General features: G+C 38.9%; 1 protein-coding gene across 9 annotated transcripts in view; it reads left to right on the forward strand.

Moving 5' to 3' along the window:
• The window catches only part of LOC124183938 (phosphatase and actin regulator 1-like), a 161542-nt gene extending 151900 nt beyond the window's left edge, over window positions 1–9642 (forward strand). For 5 of the 9 annotated variants that reach the window (XM_046573148.1, XM_046573152.1, XM_046573155.1 and 2 more), the window contains 9 exons: window positions 1143–1532; window positions 2101–2350; window positions 3080–3112; window positions 4103–4251; window positions 5440–5596; window positions 5908–5963; window positions 6326–6429; window positions 6527–6699; window positions 6800–9642. In XM_046573148.1, the coding sequence (XP_046429104.1) occupies window positions 1143–1532; window positions 2101–2350; window positions 3080–3112; window positions 4103–4251; window positions 5440–5596; window positions 5908–5963; window positions 6326–6429; window positions 6527–6699; window positions 6800–6815 (1328 nt within the window). In that variant the 3' untranslated portion in view covers window positions 6816–9642. The remainder of the gene's footprint in view (window positions 1–1142; window positions 1533–2100; window positions 2351–3079; window positions 3113–4102; window positions 4252–5439; window positions 5597–5907; window positions 5964–6325; window positions 6430–6526; window positions 6700–6799) is intronic. The other 4 variants (XM_046573149.1, XM_046573150.1, XM_046573151.1 and 1 more) reach the window with 4 other exon arrangements.
• The last annotated feature ends 11632 nt before the right edge of the window (window positions 9643–21274 follow it).

A 21274-nucleotide genomic window follows, 5' to 3' on the forward strand; every position in this document is an offset into this window, starting at 1 on the left:
AAATTATCGATATTTTTTTTTTTTTTATCATACATTATCAATGTATACAATGGTACATCCGTACAAGCCGAGGCGTTGAGCGCTTGCCGAATTTGTAATAATAGCCCGCTTCCCGTGTGATTTGTTCGTCACCTTTGACGACACTCCGGGAATTTTCGCGGATCTTTATGCGTCGCCTTGTCCCAGTAGAGCAGCCGGTAGGTAATACTCGCCAACTAATTTCTTGCGCTCTCTTTGGCTCGATCGAGATCGGAGAGTAGCTCAATTTTCATACCTGCTGCAGCTTATTTAACACAATACCGTGCGATTACTTTTTCCTTTTCCGGCAATCACCGAAAGAGAAAATTCCCACGAACATTGTTATTGGTCATTTTTTATTTCTTCGTCGTCGAGCTCGTTTCTAAACACTCTTTATATATGCAATAAGCTTCTAGTCTGCATGCACTGCACTAGCTACGTATGACGTTATGAGTGTGCGGTAGCTGATTGAAGTACGATATGTGTTGATTATATTCATGTGTCTTTGAGGGAGGGAGGGGCGCAGTTTGGACGGTTTAAAATTATACCGCATTTTCTTTTTTTCTTTTTTTTTATATATATAAAAATTAAAACACTTGGAGCAGTTTCAGTCGGATGGCTATATTATTTGTTATTTCGAGAATGTTTGAAAATTTTTTCATTGAAATTAATAACAAAACGGCGGCATGGCGCATTCAAGTAGCGAACGACAAAGTTTTCAATCCGGTGGCGCAGAATCCTCGGTCAATTTTAATCCGATGGAGTTGAAAAATTTCGAAAAAACTTTGTAAAACCTGATCGTTGATTCGAGCTTGTGGCTAGATTTTTTCAACTTCAATACGAAAATTTTCATCGTCAATATTTTTTCAACAATCTCTCAATGTCAATAAAATACCGAAACGTTTTTGAAACTACAAATAATAAATCCCCGAAATTGAAATTGCTCATTTTTCTTAAAAAAAAAAAAATGAAAAAAAAACTCCTAAAAATAGGTATGATTTTGGACCGTCCGAGCTGTACCCCCCCCCCCCCCCCCCCCCTCAAGTTTACACGCATATGCTCGAGCTATACAAGCGAATACCAGTTTGTGACGATTATCTGACGGATGACTTGTTCTGTTTCAGTGCCAGATGTCGGTCATCAAGGTACGACGCCGCCGCCCCAACAGCAACAGCAACAGCAACAGCAGCAGCAACAGCAACATCAACAACATCAACAGCAATATCTGCCACTTCCGCCGCAGAACACTCTCATGCTCTCCGAACTTCCGGAACCCCCGATTCCCCTGAGCGAAATCGGTCCCATACCACCACCCCCTATGTTCAGCTCCCCGAGTCCGACATTGCTTTCGAGACAGCAGCAGCAGCAGCAACAACAGCAGCAACAACAGCAGCAACAACAGCAGCAACAGCAGCAACAACAACAGCATCAGCATCAACATCAACATCAGCAAAGCACCGGAAGCGGCGTGCACAACGCGGTTCCCTTAGATCTGTCAGACTACGACTATGAAGGTAGGGAGAAGGTTGTTCGTCCTTCGTGATTTATTTGCGTGCGTGTGGGTGTGCATTTTGTTGAACTCTGATCGATAAAACGGATCAGTCTGCGTCGAGACGATGAAAACAAAAAAAAAAAACTGTTTGTACTTCGTCATCGTTGAAGATGTAAATTTGGTCGGTGGGGGGGGGGCCTTTTCCGGTGAACAACCATTGAGTGATACGGAAAAATCGGTGATCCTTAGATCAGGGATCCAAGTTCGAAGTCGTGCGCTTTTTGTCTCAGGCGAAGTATGTAAAAAAAAAAAAAACCAAAAAAAGAAAGAAACAAAAACGAGCTCGTTGCGCAATCAATTGTGAAAATTTCTCATCTCGCGAGACGGAGAGAGAAAGAGAGAGAGAGAAAGATGTAGAGATAGAACGAATTACGGATAGGAAACTAGAGGGTCGACCCTTAACGCATATCGATGATCTTTTTTTTAAAACTATTATATGGATTTCCGTCGCGCGGCGTTAGCAGCGTGTGAACAAACAACAGGTTTCACTCGACGGACGACCGTCGTTTCGTCTTTTCTTCGTTTTACAGATCAGGAAGAAATCGACGTCGAGGAGGACGACGAGTACGATCCGAGGTACATACTCAGGTTCTCGCAGCCAGATCCGGCCATCGATACGTCGAAGGTCGAGCAAATACCGGCCAAGGAACCAAAGTTTCACGCCATGCCGCTGAAGAGCGCCCTTAAGAAAAAGGGACCGGGAAGCGGACCCGGAACTCCGCAGAATACGCCGACCCAGGAAAACAGGCCCCTCACTCTACGTCAGGAGGTCTCTTTCAAGTAAGTTCCATGCCGAGTATGAAGCTGAGGGTGACGGATAGAAAGAGACGGATTCTAAACTTATTTTCCGGTGGTGAAATTGCCGAACGAAAGTCAGCTGACTCGTTTCCAGAATATATAGGCGAGTGTACAAGTTGAAGAAAATTTTTAAATTGACTCCTCGATTACTTAAACCGATTGCTAGAGGGTTGTGATGTGTGTTTTGTTTTTTTCTAATTTTTTTATTTCCTGTAATTTTAAAAGTAAGGATCGAACGGATAAAACCAAAAAAGATGAATAACTGGTACGCTTGTCTTACCTCTTCTTTGTTATTGCAGTTCTGTTAATTTTGCTCGCGCGGCTTCGTTTAGAGAGACGTTTTCTTCTGTTGGGTATTTTCGTTGTTTTTAAAAATTGCAAAACGCTCGAGTCGCGTAGAGAGACTCTTGGCTTTACATCATTACTCGACATTGCATTTATTACCTTAATTATTTTTTATCCAATTAACCGTACATTTATACATACGCCAATTGTTGTTGGGTTTGGAAATGAGAATCGCCCTGATATTACACTCGCCAACTATAGTTATCTTAGGATTATCGCCTTATGCACGAATCGTGGCGCACACGTATAAATAAACATATATATATATATATATATATATATATATATATGTGTGTGTATATTATACTTACGGTCAGAATTTCACTATAATCAGTAAAAGAAGAATGTTTTTCTTATGCTTAACAGAAGGCTACCGTTGAGGCCTAGGATAAGAATATGGTAATTGGGAATTGGAATAACTTTAATAATACGCATGTCACGCAAGAAAATAAAACTCAACTAACAATCGTATTCTAAATGATGATAAAAAAAAAAAAAAAAAAGAAAAAAAAAGAAGCTTGATGACGATGAAAGTGAGGAAAAATTTTCTAATCCATAAAGACTCGATAAATAATATCCCATTATTTTTCTTGACCACGTGTACATTATTGTATAGAAAACGCATGGAATGAGCTATAGTTACATTTTCAGATTGTCCCGCGTATTTAAGCATGAGAAAATCGCAGGGAAATTCATTGTTACATTTTATTATTTCTACAACGATCCTCTGTCACAATTTTTCACATCTACCCACAATTATCGTACAAGCCTCTCGATTTTTGCATCGTCATTATTTTTTTCCCCCCCTGTCTCGTCATACTTGACACGTAATTTCGACCACGAAATAAAAAAACAAATCTTTTGATCCTTGGATTATCGATGGGAGCACTCATACGTGTGTATCTGGGTGAACGTTGCAAACGAATGAATTTAATTTCAACGTATCAGTGCTCGCCGAAAAGAATGTGGATTCCTTAAATGAATTTTATACAAGTATATATATATAGGTATATAAAAAATGTACGTGTTTGTTTCCCTTTCCATCCTATTTGTCGCGTCGTACGAGAAGTGGATATATATGTATACAAGTACGAAAATATTAAAGCAAAAAACGATGTTGAATTCAATTACGAAGTGAAAAAAAAAAGAAAAGAAAAATGTAGAGAAATTGTACAATTTTCCGTTTCTGATTTCGATTTCGACCAGTTGATGAGTAAATGCTTGTTTTTTTTTCTTTTTTTTTGGAAAATTGGTGTGAATCGATGACGATTTTTGTCACTCGAGACTCGAAGGAACGTTGTTTCGAGTTATAGAAACGTCGATGAAAATCAGCGACCCCCGAAAACGTCGCCGACTAATGAACGAAACTTTGTCTTTGATTCGCTTTAGCAGTCGACCCGTTCGATTCGGTCTGGCTCTGCCTTGCACTTTGGAGAACAAGGAGAACGCGAGGCCGTACGTGATCCGGGAAGATACCGAAGGCGACACCGGGGACGGACAGGTTCTCTACCGAGACGAGGAGGACGAGGAGAGTGAGTGTAATGGAAATTTAATGATCATCGATAAAAGTCATTTTCCCTTGGGTTTCTTACCATCGACGATTATCTCTCAACACGCTCGTTCATCACCTGTATATGTTTATATTTATGTTTACTTATGTTTGTTTGTTCGAAAATATCGCCGTACCGGAAATCTATAATTACACGTCTTCTCCCCCTCCCATTTCCTCTCTCAGTTTCCGTTTCTGTAACTGCGGGTAAAAGAATATTCGCAGCAACGCGTCACGTTACACAATACGTATAATGCTACGGATCAACCTTCATCGATAACTAATTTTATCCGCCACCGCCAATTTGTATATATACATATGCATATACATATACATACATATATGTGTGTGGGCGTGTGCGTGTATGTGTCATATTCTAATGTACAATAAAAGCTCTGCTTGCACGTGTTGCGGATGTGGCTCATCGCCTGTCTATTATTTATCCTTGTGCAGTGTCTTCCTGACTCTTGGCATGCCTCGGTCAGCGATTTTCAATTTAGTTTCGTCGCGAGTTTGTTCAACGTACGTTGAAGAAAATAAATCACACACGCACACACACACAAACTCACACAGAGAGAGAGAAATACACGGGTACGTATATCGATGAATAGATAAATGAAAAAGTGATTTTTCCGTACGTAGACTCGATGAATGCGTTCCACTCTCTCTCTCTCTCTCTCTCTCTTTGTCTCTCTTTCTCTCTCTCTCTCTCTCTCTCTTTACCTTTGTGTTTTGCTCTCTCCTTCTCTCCGTATCATCGCGCTTTGCAACAAGTGAAATGACATCGGCAGATTTCACTGGGTACAATTGTCTATTAAGCAATAGCAGTCGATGAAGCTTAATTTCTAAACAGCGAAACTAAAAGGGGAGGGGGATATGTTGTCAATTTTGACCGCGTCTACAATCTCGATCACTCAGGCGCCGAATAGAAATGAAGAAATTGTCTCTTTCCGGAGGAGCAGAAGTTGCTCGGTTCCAATAGTTGGTACGGATGAATCAGTGTAGTTGGATCCGTTAGTCGTATATCGATTGACGATTTGTTTGACCATTTTTAATTTGCATGAAAATTTGTTTGTATTATTGAACATCGTATTTCCTTATCCTTTTTAAGCAACCTGATCAACGAGTTTCTTTTTGTTATCCATGAATAAAATCGTGGTATTATTTGTTTTTTCAGATCGTCTTGCGGCAAAAATTGCAAGGAAGGAATCGTTGTCTCTGAAATTGGCACTTAGGCCAGACAGGCAGGAGCTCATCAATAGAAATATCCTTCAGATACAATCGGACAATGAGCGGCAAGAATCTAAGGAGGCAATCGGAGCCAGGCTGATAAGGTAGATACGAGTAAAAAGTTTCTTGATTTATCATCCGTTATACATGAATCGGTCGTTGAACGAGTAGAAATTTTTTCACACCACAGCAAAGTTCGGTGAATATAAATTTTTCATAACTTTGACACTGTTCTGGAACTCCTAAAAATTACTTTCATCCTTATGCGTTAGACGGGGAATTATTGTTAGTGTACGATATCACTCGTATACGTGCGATTCAACCCCGAAAAAATGGCCGCATTGTGTTCAACGTCGGTTGAGTCAACAATTGTTCACCTGATTTGCTGACCGTATCACGTTCGTTTCTTTTACAGGCGGCTGAGCATGCGGCCAACGCAAGAAGAGCTGGAGGAACGAAATATTTTGAAAAGTAAGCATTGTAATTCATATTAGATCAATATTGTATGACAAATTTTAAGTTCTCATCGAACGATCATCTCTGTTTTTAATTTCGCGATGGTTGAGAAATTGGAAATCGAAGATTGAATGACATCTGATAATTGTTACACTTTTCGACTTTGTTACGGTGTATCGATATCTTGCGGTATTCTAATTACATTGAGCGAAAGATATAGAAGACCACTTGAAAAACGTAAACAATCCGTAATCAACACTCGGAGACTTGACAGTCTTCCGGTATGTCTTGTGAAAAGTGGACACGTTTTTGCTTTTTTCTACGATTTGGTGTGGGAACGAAATCTTTAACGGGGAATGATGGAATTTTTATTATAGAACAAAGTCCAGCCGAGGAGAAAAAGCAGAAGGAAGAAAAGAAGCGTTACCTTTTACGGAAACTCAGCTTCAGGCCGACCGTAGAAGAATTGAAAGAAAAAAAGGTGCGCGCAATAACAACGACTGAAATTAAAACCTTGATTTTCACATACATCCGTGCACTCGCATCTAATCTCCTCTTGCGTCAACGCTTTTTTGCAGATCATCAGGTTTAACGATTACATCGAGGTGACGCAGGCGCACGACTACGACAGAAGGGCCGACAAGCCTTGGACGAGATTAACGCCAAAGGATAAAGCAGCCATTCGTAAGGAGCTGAACGAATTCAAAAGCTCCGAAATGGCGGTACACGAGGACAGTAGACACCTGACTAGGTGAGCCGACCACCTTCGACGCGGTTCTCGATTTATATGGCGAAAAAGGTTTCCCCGTTGTCTCCGATATTTATGGGATTTTCTTTTTATCTGTTTCCAGGTTCCATAGGCCATGACAATTGCAATGTGTTAAGGTGCTAGAGTGTGATGCGGGTTCAGGTGCGGTTCAAGTGCGTCGGATTCGCTCTGAGCTTCGGTTAAATCCGTGCAATAATGTCACATCTATGAATTATACAGAGTGCGCGACGACGCCTTTACTGGCGGTTATCAAATCGCCATTTTCACCGTACGCAAGGTTATTTCTATCACCGGCGTCGGCGATTATTGTGATAGGGTGATCTGTCCGATATTTAGCGACGGGTCACTCGCTGATCTTAAGGCTCTAGTTCGCACGCGAGTTTCGAAAATTCTACATATTGTTTGTCTCGATATTCGCGAAACTTTACCGGCGTTCAAACAACATTTCTTACCATCGGGAAAAGTACGAGGAGTATCGATGCTGTTGCAGATTTGTCAAACGAATTTATAGCTCGGTTTTCCTCGTTTGTTACCGATATACTTCGCCAACTTTACCGCTGGATTGTAATCCGTCTCGAGTGCGAACTGATTCCTTATGCACGTAAACACCATTTGCTAGCAAGCTGGCTCTGCGCTAATATCTGGCACGCGTGAAAAGTTCGTTTCTTTTCTTTTTCTTTAAAATCAACACGTTCTTCTTTGCGATTTGAACTAGTTTCTTGTGCGGTTATAAGTTTGTCTTTCGATAAATTAATTATACGGTGACGATGATTAATTGTTATTGCCAGATGATGTTATTTGGCAGAGCTATCTTGGATTGCGAACGCTTACGATTTATTATTATTACAAATATAAGTACTATATATATATATGTATGTATGTATGTATGTATGTATGTATGTATGTATGTATGTACGTATGTACGTATATACGTAAATACATACAAATACAGACGTTCTGTGCAATATTATAGTTTGCACGTTATAGAGCGTTTTAATATGTATACATAATAGTAGTTGATATTGTATTGACTTCAATCACTTATCAGAATAGGAAAAAAAAACAGATTAAAAATTCAACAAGAAATATAAATAAAAAATAAAACCATAAATATTAACTTGATAATTGATTTTGGTAAATTATCAATAAAACGAAATTGATAAAAGTCCGTGAATTTATTGAATCGCTGAAAACGAAATAAAATGTTACTCGTTAGTTGTTGGCTGAATAAAATACATATTGTTAGAATTGTTGAAAAAGAAGGGGAGAAAAAAATTACCGGCAACAATACGTGTCCTACGGCTTCATTTTCGTATTAACATCTTTTGCACAAATTCTTGGACGTAATTTTCGATAAACATAAATAAATGAACAAATAAATCATTTAATAACACGTCATCTAATCTGATCATTGTCCAGGTTCTGACTAAGCGAAAAGATTGGAAACTCAATTGTACTCTCTAACATTTAACAATAGTCAATTTTTTGTCAAACCTTTGTCCGTGTCGTGTAAATAACGTCATAATTTCAACCGAAAGAAGGTGTATAATATTGTTATAATTTTCAAAAGCTCAAATCTGTCTTCGTTTTAATATTTTCAACTTGATTAAGTGTGTTTGTTTTTTCTTTTTATCATTATTATTTCTTCAACGATGAGCATACTTTTATCAAGAAGGGTGAACTTTGAGAAGTATATTTTTATTAAGTATAAGTCGATGCGTCTAATTTTTTTTTTCGTCGCTATCGATGTCGAAGTCGTGAAAATTTTTAACCACTATGTCCGATTTTCTAACCCTTTCTCGCATCAGAATAATAGTAGTAGTAGTAGTAGTAGTAGTAGTAGTAGTAGTAGTAGTACTAGTAATAGTACTAGTAGCAGTAGTAGTAGTGGTAGTAATAGTAGTAGTGGTAGTAGTAGTAGTTATAACAATAATAATTATAATAATAACAAAAACAACAACAATAATAATAAACGTAATAGTAATATTAATAATAATTGAATAGTTGTACAATACAATATTTAAATTTGTATCCATCGTAGACGCAATAAAATATTTAAAACAAAGGAAGTTCGTGTAAAACAAAGTGAAATTAAGAAGAGAAGAGGAGGAAAAAAAATTAAAAACAGACGCGTAATAAATTTTCTGTATATATCGTCTAGGAGATAAGCTCCGTTATATAATTATATAAATAATTACGTAGTAACTGCGCTATATAATTAAAAGAAAGAATAATAATAATAATAATCATAATAACAACAACAGTAATGAAAATAATAATTTTCGTTCTTGTTATCATCATCATCATTATTATTATTATAGTAATGGAAATTATAAATATAATCTTAATATTGCGTTAAAAAAAAGTATGTGCATTTTCCAGCACAGAAACTTGGTATTTTGTGTACAAAAGTTGTTGAACATTTGTGGCTGTAATAATTGGTTGAGTAGGGAAGTGTATCTTTTTTTTTCATGGAAAAGATGATGCTACTGATGCTGCATTTATCGTGCAAGCATTTCAGGGAAGCATTTACACAGCAGGTTCAACTATACTAGACGATATAAAGCAATTTCTCTTTATCGTCGAAAACAGCATCTGTACGGACGCTGAGCAATGCGCTGCTTCCTTAGTCCGCGATTTACTTGAAAAGAACTAGATAATAGCAGAGTATTGTTTTGTACCGCCTAGAGAAACGGTGAGAATTCGTAGAAGAGTAATATTATGCGTTATAAATTAAACGGGAAGAAAGGAGAGGAAATTAAAAGATCATAGTATTATGTCCGTGTAAAGAACAAATTTAACTCGTATGAAATAATAACGATACTAATATAAAAACTAATGGCAAATTGAAGAAAAAAAGGTAAAAAGAAAAAAAAAAAAAAATGGTGATGAGGAAACGAAGTGGAAAATTAATAAAGAAAGAAACTCGATCATTCACAGTACAGTAAACGATACTTTTAAGTAAATGAATGTAATGCAAATATTGAAATATGATGTAGCTTAATAAATAAAGCCGTGTTAGGCTCAGAGATTTTTACCAAATGACTCCGCAACGCGGGGAGCAGTAAATAAGAAGTAAATTTCACTCTTTTGTAGGAGTTGAGAGAAATAATACAAAAATGAAGAAAAAGTAAAAACTATACGAGTGCAAGATAAACATTACGAGAAAGGTGCGTAATACTTGTTTCGTAAAATTATTCTGTTGATATAGAAAATTTTGACGTAATAAGGATAATCTTGTTACAACGAATAAATAGTTGACCAATTGAGTTATTGTTAAATAACAATTCGTTTCACAGTATGCGAACATGTGTTTACACGTGTTATGCATACCTGGATTCATTAGTTGTTTTTTTCTGTCTCGTATTTTCTCTTTTTCTAGTATGCTCTACGCATGAATTTATTCGCCATACGTTCGTAAATAATTAAAAAAATATCATTCATCAAATCATGCGAATTCGGCGAAGCAAAAATAAACATCTTATTTTTTAAGTAAGAAAACTCGGTAAAAATATGCCAAAAGTAGGTAGATACTGCTATACTGGTACGACTAAATCAATATTACTGTTTATCGATTTATGATCGATTGACACTTGCGACGTCAACGAGTGAATAATAATTGTACATTTTAACGCGAAAGTCGATCTCCAATTTCGAATTCAGCTCTTGCTGTTGTTCCAAACGCAGGGCGAATCGTGGTGTAATGTTTATTTTGTTAGCGCATTGTCCTGTAAGCATAATAAAATTCGCTTAAAACATATTATGTATTTAAAACTACAAATTGTTATTTGATCAGCAACCGATTGTCAATATTTTGTACACGCTGTTGAACAAGAAGACGTAAAAGAAGAAGACGATGAAAACAAAAAAAAGAATTGTATCATATAGAAAAAAAAAAAAAAAACACTGTAGACTTAAGAATAATAATGTATATAATTATTACTGTAAACTCTAATTAATAATCCAAAAAAACGAAAAACGAAAAAAACAAACATAATGAAATAAAACCTTACTCATTGAAAGAACAAGATAAAAAAATTTCAAAATCTATTGAGTATATGATTTTGAAGAGAAAAAAACGCTGTGTTATTTTCGATTTAAAAATAATTCTCTTTGTTATTAGTTTATATACTATTATGATTACTGCAATTTATTATTATATATTATTAATGAAATGAAATACTGTAACAAAGTACTGTTAACTATTCTTAAAATATTAAAACTTTTGTAAACTGATACAATTACTATCATAATTATTACCGTAATTATTTGTTTAATTTTTCATTCCGATGTTTACCCTGGCTTACCATAATTACTTACTAAAATTTCACGATATTAATATTTACAAATTTCTGTTGGTATGTGCTTCGACAGAGAAATTCCATGCATACTACGACATCGGGAATCGTATTACGGAAGACAATCGCATTTTTAAATGCAGGTATACTTTGCATACCGGTATTTATTTATTTTTATAACTTTCGGACTCTTCTATATTCCGGTTTTCCGCTTTTCCAGAAAGAATCGACTTTCGTTACATCCAGGAAGTAAGAAGACGCCGATCACATCGCGAGATACCATGAAGGCAATGGACGATTCAAAATTCCCTCTGGACTTTCGGCCTACTTCGCAATCCATCCGCAGCGCGGCGACACCGTTCGAGTATAAAAGTAGCGGCCTCGATTGTCGTTTGTTGCTAACTGTTATTTCCAGTTAACATCGTTCGCAGGTAAGAAAGAACGGCGGTTGCTGTTCGAATAAATTATAAATGCCGATACGTAGTTTACTGACTGATGATTAAACCTCGTCATGCTCGAGTACGACGGTAAAACTCTCATTAAACCATGTTTGTACGTTTCCGCAGGTACTCGGAGTTCGAATGAAGGATGTGCGTCGAAGTACGAGCGTTTGATCCACGCCATCTTGTTTAATCCATGAACTCGATCAAAGTCAGGTTCGGACAATGTATTAATTGCCAAATTTTTCTTCTACCAATCTCGAGTGTTCCATTTCTGGAATGTGGAGATTAGTGGAAGAGAGTTGACGTCGAAGAAACACACAAATTGTGTCTCGAATTTGATTTGAAATTCGTGAATTTTCAGGCGCAGTATCGCGATGGTCATTTATCAGAATCCATTCGACGAGAATTCGGAGAAAACGGATGCGTGAAACATCGTCGGACGAAACCTGGAAAGGTAAGAAATAAGAATCATTTCGATTTTTGTGTTACACGGACGATTAAAAAGCGGATTTTCTCATCGCAGATTTCGCCGCAATCTTTATCGAAGTCTCGATACAAAATGGCGGCCGTAACAAACTTTTCGGAATGTTATTGCTCTTAGTTTATCGATTGTTTCTAACTATCGATGGTGATTGTCGAACTATCTGTCGTTTTCATTTCACATATTGTTCAATTTTCCGATAACTATTCCGAATCAATTCGGAATTAACGATAAGTTCATTTTGCCCTGGAAAATACAACCCTTTTGAATCTGCGGCGCTAGAATTGCTAGATTTCAGTTATTGCGTCTATCATTTCTTAGCGTCCGTTTAGTGGCAAAATACGTTACGCACAGTGTTTGATTACCCATATTGTTTTTTTTCTTCTTACTAAAGACCACCCTTAATGCACGCGAATACCAAAAGCTAGCGTATAAAATGATATATAATTACATAATTGCGTATAAAAAGAAGCAAAGTTTAGCAAAGCTTGACAAGTGTAGCAGCCTGCAAGTGTGACTGAAAAATGAATGAATCGTGGGGATGAAAAAGCGGGGCTGTGCGAACGCGACGTTAACATATGCTTCTCATCAAGCGATGCAGGCTACAGGTGTCGTAATTGCCGTGTAGAAGAGGCCAAGGGGGAAATTACCGGGAGACGACGACGTGTCGACTTTCCGCGAGGAGTCGCGTTCTCCACTGGCATCAGCAACACGTATACCTCATGAATGGTTAACCCCTGGGCTTGTCAGGAGGTTCAACGTCGTGCAGAAAACTGTCACATCGACCTGCCGACGGTCGAGCTAAAGGAGTCCTCAACAATCCAACAATCCTCAACGAAGCAAAACGCGAGTACCGACGATGAGAATTTCGGGGGTTGAAGACGAGATAAAGAGCGGACTCGCGAAATTTAACTGCGAAAAATTGCAAGATTCGGAACGCTTGTGAAACCAGCCAGAGAACTTCTTCTTCTTCAAAGCGGTGCGCACGCATTTTACCCTCGCAAGATTCCTTCCCCGGTTACACTGCACCTTTCTCTGTACATCATTTATGCATAATGTCGTCAGCGAAACGAACGATGCCACGTGTAATGGCTGGTTAATTCCGGAAGTAGAACGAGAGCCTTCCCGACGAAGATAATTTCATGGTTTAGCCTTACGCGTCGATCCTGCAATATTTTAAACGGTATCATTGAGAACTAATTCGCACGGAACAGTTTGTACAGTGGTCGATTACAGAGGGCAATTTTACTGTACTTCGTTCTTGATAGATGATCTCTTTATTCCTTGTCCAGGACGAATGAAAGCTTCGCAATTATCTCCGCAGTCGAGGTTTAATTATATCGACGGCTCGTATAGCTGTTCATTAATTTAATACCGTAGGCGCGCTTAGGCGGCTGTTAATATTAATACGGTTGTTTCGGGCTGGAAGCGCGATGCCTCGAAGCTCTGTTTGCGGACTTTGATACAGACGGGCGATGTGGCTCAACTAATTTCCCGCTGCAGTAGGTCATATCGTTAGCTATACCAACGCGCGGTCGTTCCTCGATTTCTAGCGGCGTAGTCGTTGATTTTCGAGAAAACGGCGGAAGAATTTTACTGGTTTCTCCATATGAGTCGTAAATCGGTAATAGATAGCGTTATAGCGGAAGGAGTGCGGTAAGTTGCAGCAAAGATGCTGCCGGTATACTTTTGGCTTCTTCTTCCGCTTTCGCGCTGACTTTGCTGCTCCACCGGATCTTTATGCCTCTGCTGTTTTGCCCCCTTCTTCTATACCGTTGCGCTATTTTACCGAGACAACGGTGGACCCGATTGTTCAGATATTTTTCCCGCACAAATTCCGCGCTGTTTTCTGATACTCGTATCGACTACTCGGCGACTTCGGTCTTTTGCGCAACTGCAGCTTATCGAGAATCGGGGAATTCAGGAGTTATACCTATTATAGTCAAGAGGCCGAAAAAAGCAATGTTTCAAAGATTTTTCACGAAGAGACATTTCAATTTATTAATATAAATATATATATATATGCATATTGGGGTAACATTGAATTTCATTCTGGTATTCTTTATTTATGAAAATAATGATTTTTAAAGCTACTATAGCAGATTTCCGAGAACACCTTTAAAAAAAAAGCCCCTTGCGACGAGCAAGATTTATCTGGACTGGATCATCTGAAATAAACAAACGAAAAAGATTTAGTTGATATGAGGTATTATCTGGTCTTTGATCGATGAAATAAGTAAAATATTAATTTTAAACAAAACGGTGGCTTCAAAAAAAAAAAGAAAATAATCAATTTTCCATAAAAATTTTCGCCTTGATTCGTTTATAAAATGGAAAATATTTGTCGATGAGAAAAAACCTTCGATCAAGGATTGAAAAACATATTCATAAGGCGATTCAACGGTTTCCGATAAATCTTGCTCACCGACTTTGGAAACGTAGTTTTGAGAAAAACGCGTTCAAAGTTTCAAAAGCACTTTCAAACGCTCCGAGGCGTCTTTGCAAATATTCGCGTAACTTGGAGAATATTTGCCGGATCGACATGAAATCTTCCGCGCATATACTTGAATATATCCTACATTACGAAAATGAGATGAAATAAAAAATCGATTACAACAAAATCCCGGCTAAGTTTGAAGAGCGAATGCGAAATCGTAAATTTCGTTACGTTTCCGACGATTCGCGTAAATTGATAAAGCGGTTCCAAAAAACGCTTTGTACGGAGGAAACAGGCGTGTCAATTCGTATTTAAAACAGAGCCGTATCGAGTGTATGAAAAGTCAAGACGCGACCCGTATACACGAATAATCTTATTACTGCAAGCGCGACGAGCTTAAACGCGAAGTTCGGCTTGAGTCGAGGCGGTTTGGTAATTGCGAGGAAAACTTTACCGCATGCAAAACTTTTCTCGTGTAAACTGAGGTAAGCACAATACTCGCTCGCTGGAAATGAGCTACCGCAAAACTTTGTCAAAGTTTGCGGTTGATCCGCGGAGACGAGAGCGATGGTTTCAAATCGTTCAAACGGTCCCCGCAATTATTTCTGACGTATATTCGTTGCTTCATCTCACCGCGAAACGGCTCCGCAATTATTGTTTTAATATTCTTTTATTTCTCTTCCTTTTTTCGTCCGTTTTTTATCAATCGTTTTTTATTTGTTTTCATCAATTCATACCTTTGCCAGATTTCTTTTCATCTCTCTACGCCGACCTTCGACGTTGAATGGCGAGCCCTCGGTTACTTCGCCAGTCTTATTTACCCACCTTAAACCGCCTCTCCCGGAGATCCTTCACCCCCGCCACCCTCCAACCTTATCTTATTTTGCGAAATTTCTACAAGCAGGCTTCCTCCGGGTAAGCAAAAATAAATACATTTACCTACCAGTCAAGGAAAATTTATCGCCTGTAATAATACCTGTGTTTAGGATTTTTTCTTCTTTTTTTTTAAAGAAAATTAAAACACTTGGAGCAATTTCAGTTTGAGGTCTTCATTATTTATAGTTTCAACAACATTTTAGAATTTTTTCATTAGAATTAATAACAAAATGGCGGCATAGCGCGCGACTCTGAAACTCGACTGCTTTTGCGGTGGCACCATTTCCTGCCATCACTGTCTAACTTGTAACAGATGGAACATTTTATTTTTTTAGTTAAAAACACCTTTTCGGACTCGAGCTTGTAGCCCAAATGTTGAAAAAAAAAAAAAAAACAATTTTAACTCAAATACATACGATTACGAACGAAAAATTTCGTAGGCGTAAAACTATTACTAGGTACATTCTATATATTCTACTTATTTTTTTTTTATCGGGCCCACGTGATTATTTCATGCCGTCTGATTTGATAGGACGATGAATAATTCGGACGGATTTTCGGATTACAAGCGTTCGTGTCCCTCGGGGTTCAAAGCGAACGGCCCGAAACCAATATCTGATTAAACAGATCTCTTGAAGGGCGAATTCCTTCCGCCGGATTCCGATCTTCAGCCCAGCGACGAGCGGCACTTTTTCCGTGAAAACGCTACCGCAGACTCCGCGTGTTGCCTTTCAGCTCCCGCATCGTCGACAGGCTCGACAAAGAGCTTTGGAAGCGTGATTAGAAATCAAATCTATACATACCGGGTCATCGATTTCGATACTAAGCTGTGTAACTCGAACAGCCGGATAATGTCTCGATTTCTACGATCGTAGCCAAGTTGCGATTCTCGTAGAGAATTATCGAGTCACAGATTTAATTAAGGAAAAACCGATCGGTAATCGCGATAAGTTTTGTCGTTTTTTTCATTCTCCGTCCGTCGAGCAGTTGTGCGAATTTACTCTTCAGAGAAACAATTTTCCATCTTTTGAAAGCGGTTGAGGGAATGTAACTCAAAGCAATCTTTCCTAAGAAATTTAGCCTTCGTAACTGTAGAGAGAAATACGCTTTTGTAGGACCACAAAACCGTATAATGCCCTTTAGCTAAAAAGCACGTGCATTTAATTCTCGTCACAGTTCGAGAAACACGCGTTCAGATTCAGTCCAGACGAAAATCACTTTTGTACCTTACATCTCGGCAAGTCGAATTGAATAGTTTGATTTTTTTTTGTACCACAGAATCTATTTTCGACTGATTCCTAAAAAATTGTGAATAAGAAATATTCTTTCCGATGTTCCCCAACGTTTATTACAGATCCGAGATGTTTCTCTGAAAGCTCGTAGTTTCTTTTTTTTCTTTTTTTGAGTAAATTGAAAACCGATCTCTTAGAATCAAAATTTATTCATTTAAATAACGGCTTAAAAAAAAAAAACAAAATAAAAAAAATTGACTTCAGTTGACCCGTGTAATTAGTAAACCTGCCCGCACCTAACTACATTTTTCAATTCAATTTCAAATAATTTGCGAGGCTGCACGCGAACTTTTTCACGACCCCGCGTATATACGTGTATCAAAATATCCAAACCCCGCGTCCGTATGCGGCACAAATTGTTCTTCGAAAAGTTCGAGCTTGCGTTAGTTTGATCCGCCCCCCCCCCCCCCCCCCCCCCCTCCCCCCGAAAACCGAATCGAAACACGTCGGATCTCCGTCCTCGTCGCACAGCATCGAATCGATTACTCCCTCTTTTTCGCGCCCGGGTTTCCCCGCTGCTTTCATCTCCGTCGAAAGCTCCGGAGAAGCTTCGCCCCCCCCCCCCCCCCCCCCTTTCAACCCCGGCAAATTCCCGGCAGTTCCACCTTGTTCAGGATCTCATCCGCGCGACGTCACGCGACGGATTTTTCTTCGGAAAACTTGCGGCCCGTCCGTCCGTCTCTCCCTCCATTACACTCGCCGAGTCTCTGATCGCGTCGAGCGAGCAAAAAGAGAAACGGAATTCGAGCCTTGCCGGTTAATTGGCTTTTGGCGAAAGCGTGCTTTTTGTCAAATTATGTAACTCGAGTGTCACTAATAATTAACGGAATTATACGGGGCTCCGAATTAATTCTATAACCCACAAACGCTGAATTCAATTAAAAATTGTAAATCCTTTATCCTCTCGCTAATTATTATCCTAATGGGAGTATGATTGAAAGATTTTATCGGGGCACACGCGAGTCAAGATTTAGAACGAATTATACACGTCATCCCGTTTTTCAGTTCTCATTTTCTTTGCAATATTCGGTGATTATTATCTTCATCGCTCAGGCTTCGATAATTATTTCCCAATGCGTTCGATCTAGAAATTAACAGATGTGAAAATCAAAATTTTCCTCTTTTTTTTCTCTTCTCCGTTGCTCCGAATTGTTCACTTCTTTTCGCCGTTTTCAACGGCCTGACAAAGTAGGCTGAGAGGAAAATATTCGCTCGTTCGAGGGGAATTGGGACGGTTGGTTAATGAAAATGTTGGTGTCTAGCGGTGGCGAGGAGCGATGACTTGCAGACAGCAGGAATTAAGCGAAGCCTTTATTATTCCCGTATTCACGTACAGTTCGCGACCATTAGCGAAATTAAAATATAAATGGAATAATCCACCGATTGTAAATAAATACATAACATCGGTTCCGATGCGAAAATAGTATAAAAATCCGATCTAAAGTAAACGAATAATTTATAACGGGCATGCGGTAATTACCGATTACTCGCCAATTTTTCTCCACCAAAATCCACCCTCAATCTTCGTTATACATGCGCGAACATTTGCGTCAACGGAAAAACAAAATAAAATTGCGTTAATACCTCTTTGGAATAGTTGTATAATAATCTATCCTTTCGTAGCTAAAGGGGATTTATTCCTCGATTTGCGGACATGGGACGTGAAAGAGATATTCCACGTATAATTCCCGGGTTGTTGGGGGTGCTCGGTAATCCCGGCGTGAAGTTCTGCATCAATCCGCGATTCATTGCCCTGGCAACCGGGCGACGCCGGCGTCGTCGACGTAACAAGTGGAATTTATTATTTTTCACAACCGTATTTTACGCGCCCCTCTTTAATTCAACTTCTCGTCGCTCTTTTCCCGCATCATATATTATAACGCAACGTGCAGAACAATAAGCCTCGCCACGCGAATGCCTAAAAGTTTTACCAATTTTCATTACAATTAATTAGCCCGGTCCTCGATGTCCTTTGAAATTTTTTTTTTTTTTTTTTTTTTTCTATTTTATCCTTTTTATGTTTTTGCTACTTTCTCTCCCCTTACACAGTCAGCAGGACTTTTCACCCCCGGTGGAAACGATAGAACGAAAAGTTCTGTGCACCGTGTGATGTAACATTGTCGTAATGCATCGATTACAGACGATAGATTTTAACCTAAGTTGTCCGTTTTATCGACGAAGCGACTTTGGATTGGAAACTGTCTATCAATCGCTAAAAAATATATCGATACACTCGGTCAGTTGGTCGCATACTTATTTTTCATGATTTCAGAGCTACGTATATTTATACATACATGCACTTTGGTACACAGATAACTCGGACCGGAATTTCAGATCAAAGTTTTTCCCCCCTCGTAATGTTTCTATCCGCAAAGTTTTTGACAAAACTTTTGTATACCTGTGCGACGTTATATATATATATGTGTGTGTATGTATGTGTACAGACTCGCGCTGTGTCAACGCGGAGGGAAAAATTTTTCCGATTTTAACATCGACGAGGAAACTTTTTCACCGCTGGCAACTTCTCGTTAAAATCAAGTCTAAGAGAAACGTAGTCATATTGCTCTTTGGCAAGTTGAACTTCGTCCAGGGATGTTGCTTTGGGGATGGGTTCTCCGCCCCCCCCCTCCCCCTCCCCCCCTTACCTTACATTATACTTCATTGCTTGTTTTCTCATCCCCTGGTGAACTGCACAGTCCAAGAATTACAGTCACGCTTAAGTTCCTCTTTTTCCATGTATAGTAATAATACGCATCACCTTACACTCGTGATAAAAGAATTTCAAAATCGTCCGACGAGATTCGTCGATTATTATAAACTCTATTCGGGGGAAAAAAAAAAATCACATTTTGCAGTGAATTTCATCGCCGGAACACAATATTTTGTTGCAAACATCAAAATTAATGAAATAATTGTTTTAAAATCGCGAAAAAATTCTATCCCATGAAGTTTACTTGTAAATACGAATTCGGTAATTTTATCTCGTCAATTTAAAGAAATAATATCTTTTTAATGATATTATCAAAGTATTGAACACCTTCTGGTAGATTCAACCAAATCGCTTCGTACAGTTCAATAAATCTATTCTGTAGTTAAAGATCAGTCTTCGCGAAATGACGAGAGTTACTAATTGATTACCGCTATCGAATAATATGTTACATCGTAAATCTATTCCTATCTAGATCTAGATCTAGATCCGTATCGCATCAGAATCTACGGGATTGCGATGCCAAACCTTTTTTTGGACATTACAATATGAAATCGACTAAACTTTTTCGGTTTTGTGAAAACAGTGTTTGGTCGGATGTATATTAACCGTGAAACTTGATTTCCAATCATTACGAGCAAACTTCGTTCCAAGTGTCGTTGCAAACTTTCAAAGAAGCTCTCTATAATTATCGTGGCATTTAAGTGGATAACGGCAGGGAAACTAATCAATTCCCCGCATGTCGCGCGGCTCAATTCAAAGTTCAGAAACTAGTCACCGCCGGTTGGCATGAGTTTCAACGTTATTACTATTCATTCAATCGGGGAATGACCGCGACGTATAGTTTTTACTTTTATACCTACTCGATACTCGCGGCCGACTCCTACTCCGAGTGCCGCTGTCTGTGAATTTCGAAACAGAACGAGCTTTCCTGGTGTAAAGATTTCGATTACGGGACTGCATGACCAATGCTGTACAATCCTGAAAGAATATAATAAATCAACGGTAAAGACGTTGTCCTCGACTTCGGGGAGCGAATGAAATTTGTAAACTAATTTGCTCGCGACAAGTTTTTGTTGAATGAATCCCGGTGTTTTGTGTAGCTGCGTTTAGCTCATATCGTGTACATTTAATGTCGTAAAAATGTGCAGCATGAATAGTGCATAAATATTGTATGCGATTTGGATTTCTTTGCTCTTATTAGCTGAAATATTTCGAAATAATTTCTTTCCTTCAACTCTTGCCAACGTCTTGAGGCTTCTATCACATCGATCAATCATAAATTTTTCATCAAAATTTCAGTTATTATTTTTAACGAGAAGGAAAAAAAAAGAAGATATTCACATCTTATCCCATTCGGACGTGGTTAAACAATCGCTAATCTTACGCAAAGCAATAAAAATATAGGGTACTGGGATAAGAAGAAATAAAAATGCTTTTATTCCCGACTCAACCGGAACGATAAATTTTTTTTCCCTGAAAACCGGGACGAGAACAGTTGGCATATTATTCCCTCTGAACGCATTTGCGGGAAATATGAGGCCATATTTCCTTATATAATCTTCGACTTAATTCCCTTGTTACATAATGTACAATTCCAGCACGAAGTTACGCGGGTAAACAGGGTTCAATTATTTTCCCCGGATAATCGTTCGATCTCGATTGAATATCCGAAATTACATCCATCCCCGGATTGTAAATGTACCGGAGAGTCGACGAATGTATATCGTTCGTGTTCCGGGCCGATTTTGCGCAGCTCAGAAAACGGAGTGCCGCTCGTAATAACGCAGCTTCGTAGTCTTTGGTGGAGGGGGTGGTTGAAGGTAGGAAAGAGACGGAGGGTGGAATCGCGCCGGGGAAAAACTTGGTTAAAACTTTTCTCCCCCAGCCGAGTGACGGGGCGGGTTGAATCGGGGGTGCGCGACGCGTCGCGTCGCGACGCTCTGCGCCCGCCGGGTAACTTTGAGAAGCGTCTCCGAGTCGCGCACGAGGTCGAGGAGGATGCCAAGCCAGTTCCCGCTCT

This window comes from Neodiprion fabricii, chromosome 5, assembly GCF_021155785.1.
Source record: "Neodiprion fabricii isolate iyNeoFabr1 chromosome 5, iyNeoFabr1.1, whole genome shotgun sequence".
Taxonomy (NCBI): Eukaryota; Metazoa; Arthropoda; class Insecta; order Hymenoptera; family Diprionidae; genus Neodiprion; species Neodiprion fabricii.